The sequence below is a fragment of the Lepisosteus platostomus genome, chromosome 15 (genome assembly GCF_059453375.1).
Source record: "Lepisosteus platostomus isolate fLepPlt1 chromosome 15, fLepPlt1.hap1, whole genome shotgun sequence".
Classification (NCBI taxonomy): domain Eukaryota; kingdom Metazoa; phylum Chordata; class Actinopteri; order Semionotiformes; family Lepisosteidae; genus Lepisosteus; species Lepisosteus platostomus.
Window position 1 is genome coordinate 24296805 of NC_142625.1, and position 12242 is coordinate 24309046.

Genomic DNA, 12242 nt, shown 5'->3' on the forward strand with positions numbered 1-12242 from the left:
ATCTAAGAACCTCGAATAAGAAATGAACCTGTTGGTGCAGAACGATCCCACAGACATGTGCACCAAGCAGTCCAAACCCACTTCCTGTGGGCAGTGTTTCAGGGGTCTCAACACCGGGAATCATTTTGCCCCCAGGTGTGCCTATTCTGTAATGTCCCCTCCTTGTTAAGAACACGAGACACAGTTGCTCATTTGATTGCGAGTGACTTTTTGTTTCAAGATTTCTCTCTGATCCTTTCTTAAATAATGTTCCAGCAACAGCCTCAACTCCATGGGCCTGAGAGTTGGTTCCAGCACCCCCACAATCCCTCTGTGAAAAGGACAGTCTCCTGTTTTCAGTCTCAAATGTCCTGAACTTCATTTCCAACTGTGTCCCTGGGTCCTTGCGATGCTGATGATCTTAAGGAGGTTCCCTGAGCTGACTCAGTTCATAACACCTTTGCTTTAGACAAGCAGTTCCTCTGGCTGCTCTCCCTTGTCCTGCCTCTAGGGGCAGCAACACCTGTCTTGTAACCAAAACCACATTTTACAATGAAGACCCTTGATTCCAGTTCAACACACTTAACATTGTACCCCAGGATTTGGGGCGCTGCAGAAGTGCCCATCATCTGTTTTTGTCGTTCGTGACAAACGACGTTAAGTGCATTTGATCATTTTACTAACCTTTCTCCTTTTCTTCCCTTTTTCCTCTGCTTCTGGACGCAGTGCTGAACAAGCCTGTGCAGCATGGGGACGGGCGGTGCCCAGGGCCTCCCAGACCCCAGCCCCCGCGGCCACGAGGACAGCCTGGTTCCAGCCAGGCGAGCGCAGGGCGGTCAGCGGCGGAGTGGGGCCGCATCCTGCTCACACGACCCTGTAGGAAAGCAAAGCAGGAATGAAGAAACTTCCAAAGCCTCTGCCTGCGGTTTGAGCACAGCACTCCGAAAATCAATTTCCCTGCCTGGATTTGTCTTTTCTTAGAGCTCCTCGTGATAAAAAAACTGAACTGGGCTCAGGGAAATGAAATGAATCAGGGAAAACACAGATGCGAGGCCAAAACATTCCAGTCCTTTTATTTTCTTGTTGCACAAGACAAGTTGTAACTAGTATTCCTTACGTGAGCCTGCCTCAATGGCTGCGTGCTAAAAGGGCTGCACCGAGTAGAAAATGGATAGATGTGTGTTTGTCTGGTTTGATAGTATTTTGGTCCAAAGCAGTTTACTGTACCGTGCGTGGCTGGAGCTGGAGAAGCTGGTCTTGGCTCATATTCCAGCAACGTTGTGCCCAATGCCGTCGTACCTCTGCTAAACATGTGAGGAAAAATGATAGGAATAACTGCGCTGATGAAAAACAGTTTTATTTGAAAAAGGGTTAAGAAAACAGGGGAGTCAGCACAGCAATTGAAATAGCAGGGTCAGGAACTGGTCTGCACACTGCACTGGCCCGCAGTGTCCTTCGGGAACAGGAGGTGCTTTCAAACTTCTTGTGTTGAGCTTTGGAAACAAATGTACAGAATCAACCGTGTGTTCAGAGGGTAGCAATTCAGTCAAAACAAAGTGTAAAACATAACAGAAGAGTCACAAGAGATTGTGAAGTAGTCCAGATTGTTTAAAATGCTGGCATTCGGAAATGCACGTTTCATTATGAAAATGACGAAGAGCTCCATCTCTTCTTCTGTTTATTATGTACTGCTGCAGGCACTTTAAATGTGGACTTCTGAAGAATAACAGTGGCAGAGAATCCTGTATCTTGTGATGTCTCTGGGTTGGTGGGTGTGATTGTCGTGCAGTGTGTGCGTGCTTGTGCGTGTAGATATTTTTAGTATTCTCTTTCCTAAGAGTAGGTGGCGGAAGATAAAAGTCACGGCGCCACTTTTCGAAGGGAAAAAAGAAACATTGCCCTTTTCCGCAAAGCTTTGCTGATCTGCAAGGCTGAAGAGGCCGGATTGATGCGAAACCGACATATTTGGCTTACAAAGCAAGCAGAGTAAAGGATAATATTTCATTGGACGTGGTACATTTTGGTGTAAAGTGCTTAGGGTGTGCAGTTAAGTGGATATTACTTTAATGATCGTGAAATAAATGTTTATTGCAGCCTTTGCCGTGGAGAGCAGAATGACTGAGGTTACGCTTGAAATAAATTCAAAGTATTGCTGCTATCTGGCTGAAAAGCTAGTCCACCTGGACAACTGTCTCTTAAAGAGAAATCTACTTTTCCTATCAATTATGTTGACGACACACATGTGCAGGTGTTTCTCCTTTTCCTGAGGACTGGCTGACAGGGAAAGTCCTGTATGGAGGATTACAGTCCGATGCCATTATAGGTTATAGATGCTGAAAGCCAATCACTGTAGCTACTTCCCTGCAACTCTTTTCAGCATGATGCAGACCCAGGATCTATCTGCCTGTAGTTCTGTGAAGTGCTTGCCAAGAGCTGCTCAGCAGTTCTTTAGGTTCTGCCGTCTGTGCTTCTCTTTCATCCTGTTTCTGTTCAAAAGGCAATTTAGTGCCATTTTAACATGAACTAGAATGAACGGCTCTGTTACGGACAGAGAACAACAAGCTGTTGAGAAGAAAAGCTGCTGTTAGCACATGCAATGTTGTTTGAATTGTGATTTTGTCTGGTGTAAAGTGTACATGCTGTATCTGCCTCAGAACTATATTTGCATCTAAAACTGACAGCACATTTGTTGGCGTTGCTAAACAATGCAACGTTTTTTTTTATGAAACAATGTTTTGTACCAGTTTGCTTAAATAAAAGTTCTTATTTAAAATGTCAAGTAATTGTAGTTTTTCAACCTCGATCCCCCCCCAAAAAAATCATATTCATGGTAAGTTTTTCGCAGATTCATTAAGATACACATCCGGGCTGAAAGCTGATATTGCACACTTATCACGATAAAGAAACACTGTTATTGTCAATGTGCACAACCAATGCATTCGTCCATGACCACTGACATTTAAATACACATCATAAACGTGCACCTACAGTACACTACACACTGGACTCACCTAGGTGATCAGTAGCCTCACACTGCACATTTCACATTTGTGTGTTGAGATTTTCCTGCGACTCTGGCAGCCCAACGGATATCGAGCTTCAGTGATCCAGGACCTTCAACATTTCCTTCCCCTTGTCCGTACATCGGGTCTTTCTTCGTTTGTTCACTAGGTGGCGCTCAAATGCCATGGTTCAGCGCCAGTCGGGGAAACTAGTTAAGCAGTGTTAAGCTACGTATTTTGAAATTTAGAATCAATGCAACGTCCAAAGGCACAAAATAAAAAAGTGTTATGCACCCTTCCACAAAAAAAAAAATGTCTGTGCATAATATTCCATTTGTGTTTTGCAGTGGTAGATCTGTGTATTTTGTACTGGATGTTCAACACACAGATCTTCCATTGAAATACACAACCGGAATATTGTGTAACTGGTTCTCCACGGTATACTGTGAAGTGACGTTTTGGTGGAGTATGAGCTAGAGGAGCAGAGAGACCTCCGCGTTATCTCTATCGTGTAATTTTGTGTTACCAGTCTGCCTAGACGATCTCTGGGGCCCGTGAATACAGTAAGTGCCTTATGGTTGGGCTGCCAGCGAGCTACTCAAAGCCGAGAGCCGTCGGTCTCCAAAGATACTTCAGCCCCCCCGGACGTCTCCCGACGAGCTCTCCGCTCGTCCAGGAAACGTGTTTCTGACAGAAGAGCTGCACAGGGTTGATGCAGGCTAATGCCCAGCAGGCCCCATCTTCCGCCTGTGAGCAGAGCAGCATTGAAGCGGCAGATTTCGGAGACCAAGGTAATGTCAGCAAAGAGTCCCACAAGCATGTGGCGCTGGAGTGCTGTATTCACACACACACACAGCAACAACACAGTCGCGCTGGCTCTTGAAGACAACCCAACTAGGGAGAACGACTCTGCAACAGCTACTGTTAATAATTATAACAAAAATAAATCAAAATCAACTCACGTTTTGGCACAAGGGGTATCAATAATGTATTTTTTTTTAGAAATGAGTTATGTTTTCCGTGTCTATAAGCACTGTGTGCGATGTAAGTTTGAAAGAACCTGTTTTCATATGGTTAATTTAGAAATGGTAGGAATTGAAATGCTTTGTGGACTGAAAACGTGGGAAAATGATTTTGGTGAATGGCACGGTGTTTAGCTGTAAATGTTGATTATTTAAAAAAAAAACACTGCACTGAGCAGCACAGTGTTACTTTGATTTCAAGACCATAAACAGATTGCAAGTAATCTGTTTTATTAGTAATTTGTTTTATTACTAATTTATTATTGTATCAGTAATAAATTCTGCTGTCTTCCATATGTAATGTTGCAATTCTGAAGCTACAGCATCAAGAAATGTCTTATATGCCCTTCAGGACACCAATGTAGTGAATAAATACTATGCGTTCCTTAATATAACAGATGAGTGTTTAGAAACAGGAAGTCCAGGTTCCTCTGTTTGCAATGCGAACCCGCTTCTAAGGCAGATACTTAGAATGACAATTGGTTCTGGCTCTATGACCAACATCGACAATTCATCTTTCACACTGAGGAATTTAAACATGTTTCCTAACAGGCACCATCTAATAATCGTGTAACAATATATAGCGTAGCACAATCGAAATTCCTATCCACAAATTCCCACTAATAACATGTCCGAAAAGCACTGATGGTTTTCATGTGACTGGGTTCAACAGAGATTACACAGACCACACCATCTTATTTAAAGCTGGCCTAGCTGCTAATTAAAGATCAAAGGGCAAAGATGAGTGTGTATCCTGTTCTTCAGAAGCTGTCCCTCGACAGCCATCGTGCTGATGTGAAAGCCAGGTCGCTCGTTTTCCTCCAGGGTAAGCCGAAGGCATTCTTCTCTCCTTCCAGGAAGAGACCATGTCAAATGCTGACCACTGAGATGCTCCAAATATAAATTATGGAATCCCACTTCGGGGCACAGTGTTGTGTTTGATTTGTGCCTTCAGACCCTGACATCAAATTAGTCCAGTTCAAGTAGCAAAGTGGCAGCTCTCGTTGAATTCATATCTACTGGTTAGTGCTGCTCTCTGGAGAGAGATGGAAAGCCAGTCCAATGTGACTGCAAAGACTGACACTTTGCACTTTTCCACTCACAATTCTGCTTAATCTTGATTTTGGAAGGATTTCTTTTTTTTTCTGCCTCACCAATGATCTGGTCAAGAGGTTGACCCGTTGATGTGAATGTTTTTCCATCCATCTGTTCATTATCTGAAATCTGCTTATCCTGACGAAGGTCACAGCAACCTGGAGACAAGCCCAGAAACACTGGGAGCACACCTGGACGAGACACCAGTCCGTTTCAAGGCTATGCAGAAAGGGAAGGTTTAAAGTAGCTGAACAAAGCCAGCCAGCATGTCTGTAGGAGGTGGAGGGAGCAAGGGTACCTGGCAAAATCTAATATGAACACAGACAGAACATGCAAACTCCACCCATACAAGCACCACCACATACGCAGGGATAACATGCAACATCCACTTACTCAAGTGAAGCCCTGAGGCTGTGGAGCTCAATGTCACGCTACTGTGCCAACCCAGAGTGAGTTAAAAATATATTAAAAACAGATATTGCTTCACGTAGTGAAATTAATTGCAGTTCAGGGTAGCAGGCAAGCAGTTTTTTCTTGGAAACAAAACATAACCGACTGCACACTCCATCTCTTCCTGAGGGATCCTGACACAGAGTGCGTGCTCGCTCACAGCTGTGGCAGGACCACACTGGTCTCCCCACTGATGTCCGATCGCTGGGCAACCAGGACTGCACGCTGCCCAGGGGCTGAAGCCAAGCGCACATGCCTTAGGGAACGGTGATGGCTCATGCTTTCTGCAGCGCTAAAGAGGACACAGGTGGCTGTGCACGTGTGCTCAGCCCCCCCGGCACAAATCGGTGTCACGGGCACATGTCCAAGCTCCTGCACCTCACTGCCCGAGCAAACATCACACTTGTAAGACCTGAGCCCAGAACGAACAAGCCTACCAGCAGAACTGGCCCTGTCTTTCTCTGAGCATTCACTTTGCCCCTGAATGCTTGCAGCAGCGAGACCAAGCTACACTAGGGAATCTTGATATTTGCACCTGGCAGTTTTCTCAGACACCGTCAGTCTCAATGACGCATTTTCTGAAAACTAACGATGGCAGGGCCGGCGCTTCTTGCAATAAGTGCCAATCAGGGGCAGCTGTCAATGCTGATGGCTAGGATAAAACAGATTAAAGAAATAAACACTGAAGCCGCCTCCTCTAATCTGAACACTGGCTTTGCTTGTATTTCACTCTTGGGCGACATTACCCGACTAGAGAGCAGTCTGCCTTCTGTACTATATTCCTAATAGAAAGCTGTAAAGGGAGAAAAAGATTAGAACCATTTTTATTGTGCCCAGGCCATTTAAATTAAATACGGAAGTGAAAATCACGAAGGCATACTGTATCTTTAACGGAACTAGGAGGGCTTACACAAGACAGCATTTGGCTTTTGACACTTTTTCACGTAAAACTGTGAACACACGGTTGGCATTGCTGGCTCATAGTTTGCTACGAATCTGAATCAAGCCAGGGGCCCGTTGTGTGCGAAGCTCGCATGTTCTTTTAGGTTATTTTAGGGTGCCCCGCTCCCAGAGATACCGTATGCTTCCCAGGGGGAGTGTGTGTGTGTGTCTGTGAGATGGACTGGCATCCTGGCCATGGAGTGGGCACACCTGCTGCACTGAGGGTCCCATTTCAGACTCTGGCTCCCCTTGACTCGCTCACGATTGCGCACTCACCGAAGACGGATGGAGAACACATCAACATTGTAGCCCTGTGAGTAACAGGACTGTGAAAAATCATTACGCTCTCGATCACCGAGATAACTTATTTCCCCCTAGAGCCCTGGCATTTAGCTATAACCAGTGGAGGATTACATTTAAAAAAAGATTAAAACAGTATGAATACTACATAGAGAAGAAAACGAGGCTTGATTAGAGGTTGAATTTTTATATAATTTCAGAGGTTTTACTGTAAATGTCTGGGTTTTTGATTTTTTTGCCATTGTTTACCTGTTTATTGTACTCATTATGCATTATGTTTGTACCGTATTTGCTCTTGGAAAAGTTAAGTCACAGTTCGGTAGGGGTTATTCTGACGGACAAATTCCCTTCATTTTGCATTTGGTTGTGATTTTGCAATGTGAATTCAAACACTCAGATGATCTGATGTCAGTATTCTGAAACGGGTGTTTACGCTTTCAGTACTGTACATGCTCCTAAATCCAAGTAATGTGCGCTTATTAAAAAAAATAAATATAACTTGTCATGTTGGGGCTTGCAGCGTCTCTAGGGCATTTTGGGGAATGTTGAGCAAATACAGTTTCCTTTGCATTCTCTTTCTGTTCTGTTTTGACTGGATTTAATTAAGCCACCACAAATTCAGCCGAAAGCACATAATCTCCAACCTTGCATCTTGAGAAAATGCAAGTAGCGCTTAATGACATCATGTGGGCTCTCTCCCTGATGGATAGCACCAGTACGTTTTTGTTGTGATAACTGGTTTTAACGCTGCTGTGGATTGGCCAAGCTTTTGGCACAGCTGTGTTTTTCTATTTGGCAATAAAACACCCCTTTGAAAACGTGTCACAGGAAATTTTGGACATTTTGTCTAATTTTATTAATTTTACCTTTTTATTTATCAGTTGGCACTTACTGTATAGCAAACACTCACTATGGTCTGCGATGGTTTGCTACAGTTTGCAACACACTTTAAAACAGTTCTGCTGTATATGCTAGGGCGGCCTCTGGCTGTATTTCAGCCCACTGGATTTCTTACTAAATCAGCAGTGAAACTCATGCTCCAGAAGGGACACAGGAACTTACAGTACAGGGAAGTGCTTTTGAAAGAAGAACAAAAGGCACTTCTGTACACCAAAGGTGGTGGGAGTGTGGAACAAGCAGCTCAGCCATGTTGTTGAAGCCGACACCCTGGCTTCCCTAAAAAAATACAACTGAGTAAGATCCATGGATCCACTACTAACTACAAATTAATAACTACTAACTAGCAAACAGGCTAGCAGCCTCTTCTCATTTGTTTCATGGGTTTCTTCACCAGTCCTTCTCTTTCCTCTGCTGTTTCATGAGGCTCATGAAATAAAATGAACTATTTCAGAATGCAACAACTTTATACTGTATGTATCTGCTGAAAAATATTCATACGTTATGGATGGAAATTGGTTCCATCCATAACATTTATTCCATTGTATTTATACTGTATGTACAAATGAAATCAAAATATTTTCATAAAGAACAGCCTTTTCAGTTCGGTTGACAAGAACAGTCCTACAGTACATCTAATATTGCTTATTCAATGCAACTTCAATCAACTTTTTTTTCCTTCATAATTCTCCTCCTCCTTCTCATTTTCAAATCCACTTTATTGGGAAGCCTTTCTGTATAATCACTTGCCCAGAGGACCCTGTAGTTGATTTACCTGTTTTTTATGAGATATAAAAGCCATAATTTTTTACCACCAATAATAATAATAATAATTTGCTTGTATATTCCACAGGATCTTAAAGATTCTTACGTATAAGAGGGGACCCAGGTGACCCACCCCTAAAGTGCAGCAGGCCCTTCTTGAAAGAAGTGATTTGTCTCTGTGCTTGATCCAAACCTCCACATCTCTTTGTGTACTTTGACTAAACAAGTGCCTCTTGTCCTCAATTTTAAGTGCCCTTCTTCTTTGTAACTTCTTAGAGGAATAACAAACCATAATTACATTGGTCTATTCTGCTGTCTGGCTCAAACACTAACAAGTATTCTATAACATAGATCATAAACTCGAATGCTTCCCTCTTCTGTCCTGATTGGATGACAGCTTAGACGCGCTGTCTGTACATTAAGGTAAAAGATGTGCCAACACTGCCTTAGCAAACCATATGACAATAAAGGGACTTCTTGGTCGGGTCATTGGATATACGACAGATTAATTCTTTTGTCCTCCTTTCTGCCCCTCACGTGTACACACTTGGAGACCTGCCGATTTCAATAATAAAAGAGGTGTGTTCTTTTCTTTTTCAGTTTCATAAATTATGGAAGCCTAGGGCAGAGACTCTGACCTCCACTTTCCTCCTTTCTTCTGTGTCTGCTGTTAATATTCAAAAAGGAAGAAAATACTGAAGATGAGAACACAGTCCTGAAAGGCTTCTCATTTAGGAGCGTGGAGATATTTTAAATGCCTTCTGAAAGAAAGAATGACATATTACTGAGATCCTTTCTCAGAGGGGATCAGAATGCCCTGTACTGGAAAGAGACGAGAATCAGAAGCAACTCTAACGTTCGCAGATGTGATGCTGTGAGGTGCACTTAATAAAAAAACACTTTGTTTTTATTATATAAATACATTTTAACACATGCCAGGTCAGATTTGAAATAAAATGCTTCATCTTTTGCGTTTCTGTGGAGAGAGAAGGTTTCAACGGGGAAGTTAAAACATGAGCAGAGGGGAGTAAAAATGTCTTGTCGTAGTTCAGGTGTGTCCAGTCCTGCCACTGGAGGGACGGTTTTTCAGTGGGTTTTCATCCCAGCTCAGCAGTCGATGAGTGAATCCAGCTGGTTGTTTAATGAGCTGGACCAGTATAACAGCATCTCCCAGCTCTTCAGGTGCTGCTGCTTTAAATACCTAGAAAATCTGTGGACACACTGGTCCTCCAGGACTGGACACCGTGCAGACACACTGACCCCCCAGGACCAGGACTGGACACCCTGTGGACACACTGACTTCCAGGACCAAGACTGGAAACCCTGTGAACACACTGACCCTCCAGGACTGGACACCCTGTGGACACACTGACCCTCCAGGACCAAGACTGTAAACCCCTGAACCTAAAAAATGCACTCGTTAAAGGTTAAAGCTGCATCATGGTTCAGACTGAGAACAGGAATATTGCTGGGGTTAAGGAATCACATGAAGCAGAAAGCGGGAGGATGATAATTAAGCAGGAATATGTTCATGGTATGCACATAGGATGATGAGAGGTCTAATTGTACAAGGCAGACTCGTCTAATGGAGAATTTGGTAAACAAATTTGCTTTGCTATGGCAACAAAGTGCAGTCTCCCCCGAAAAATTAGGTTACACTTAGACGTACATTTTGAGCCATATTACAAATAAAAAATACCACCAGAGAAAAGAACATCTTTTAATTTTTTTTTTACTTTGTACCTTGTAACCTCCTGTACTGTTCATTAGCTGTGATGTTTCGCTGTGCACAGCTAGCTCCCTCCAGTAAGGTGTGAATAAACCTTCTGAGCAAACATGGCTTTCATCAGTTCTGTTAGTTCAAATTCTCTTCTCTGCACTTTGCTCCAGCTGTTTTTTTTTTCACGGCATTGCCAATGACAGACACACACGGACTGGAAGATTAAACTCATTTTGCCAAACACTGCAGAGCTGCCTTCCAAACGTCCAGGACTGTAACCCCGCCATCCACCCCCCCAGGGAGAATAGCAGGCGGAGCTGAGGCTCCTGTCTGGATGAAAACCCCTAATTTGGTGTGGAATAGCGAGCGCAATACCAACCTTTCCGACATGCGGGTGCTCTCTGTGGTGTACAGGTACGTGCTTCAGGGCAATGACCCTGCAGCTACACCACCAGACCAAGATCTTGGGATCCATCAGCTGAACCTTTTCAGCCAGCTCAAGCACCAAGCAAGCTCAGCCAAACATCCTATTCTGCATGTCACCTACTGTAGGTTCCTCACCAGAGCTGGCTAGTGGCGAAGACTTGACCCCTGCTGTACCTGCAGCACGTCTGTGGGAATTGCACTGCACACTAAAAGGAGTCATAACAGCTAAACAACGTAGGAAGTACTTTCATAAAGTCTCATTAAAACCCCTTTAGTCTCCAAATTAGATGATAACTTGTCTAAATGTACCTCTTATTTTCTACTACATGCGCAACTTTAAAATAGGGGTCAAATGAGCAATAAACCTAGGCAATGCACAAAATGTATTCTTCCACAGCCATTCCGCTTATTAAGTCTGGCCTGTTATATTTAAAACTTGCAGCTCACATTGCAAGGATTGTCATCTAAAACAGGCATCGCAGCAATCCATTTCGAACCCCTTGCTCTTCCAAAAACAATGCTTCACCTGTGCCGTGACTGTCTGACGTCACAACGCCATGGCACGTTCTGCGGATGTCCCCAGCGGCGATGTCGCAGAGCGACAGCCCCACTGTGCAGCGGTGACACAAACAGCCACAGCAGACCTTTAACGTGAAGCATCCTCTGACACAGCCGGTTTCCAGTTGAGCTCTGCCGTCGCGTGGCGGCCTGCATTTCGGTCATTCCCACTGGCTAGTCAACACCTCTCAGTGCAACGGACGGTCTCACCACCCCTGTGCAACCAGACGCCTGGCAGGCGAGGTCCTTGTGCTCACAAGCCCCCCAGCTGAACACAAAACCCCAACTCCCACTATAATATCTGCAATGCGGCTGCGTTTAGCTGCCTGAACAATCATGACTAAATCAATTGCTTACCCTGCGGCACTAGAGGATCAGGGAAGATCAAATTAAATGTTTGTTTTAAAATTTTAAATGGGAAACCACAGCATGACCACAGTTTTACTTTCATCAGCTAACAAATCATCACCTTCCGACACAAAACATCCACAGGTCTTGCCACTTGGATTTCGGAGACCAGACCTCATTCCTCGTCAAAAAGATGAAAACCAGCTGAAATAACCTGCTTGGTTCCATTATGCTGCAACGGAACTCGGATTCCGAATTCAGAACATCAGATATAACCAACCACACTGCTGGATCTGTCATTTTCTGTCTGCAAGTATTTCCATCCAGATCATGACCCTGAGGGCTGTGGAGTCTAGTTTTTGTAATATGAGATGTACTGTACATCTCTGCACTTGTTGAAAATATTTGATTTTGATGCCGTCTAGTTTTTCTTCAAATGTGCGCAAAGCATAAAGCTTTAGTTTTTTCCTATTGTTCTTTTATTTTACATTTTGATCAATTATTTAAATGCATGGTTAACAGCAGTGGGGCCCTGGGTTCACTTCCGGAACTGGGGTACTACTGTATCTGCGTGGAGTTTGTATGTTGTCCCTGTGTTTGAGTGGGTTTCTTCTTGGTGCTCTTGTTTTCTCCTGGGAACATTTGCCCTGGTGTGAATTTGTGTGTGTTGGTGTGCCCTGCGATGGACTGATGACTCATCCAGGGTGTACCCTTCCTGGCTCCCACTGCTTGCTGGGA

The 12242-nt window shown here is 43.9% G+C and overlaps 1 protein-coding gene across 1 annotated transcript in view; it reads left to right on the plus strand.

Annotated features, from left to right (window-relative positions):
- The window catches only part of slco4a1 (solute carrier organic anion transporter family, member 4A1), a 44139-nt gene extending 41381 nt beyond the window's left edge, over positions 1-2758 (plus strand). The window contains exon 14 of the mRNA XM_088607617.1: positions 706-2758. Coding sequence (XP_088463743.1) covers positions 706-711 — 6 coding nt within the window. The 3' untranslated portion in view covers positions 712-2758. The remainder of the gene's footprint in view (positions 1-705) is intronic.
- Positions 2759-12242: the final 9484 nt, after the last annotated feature.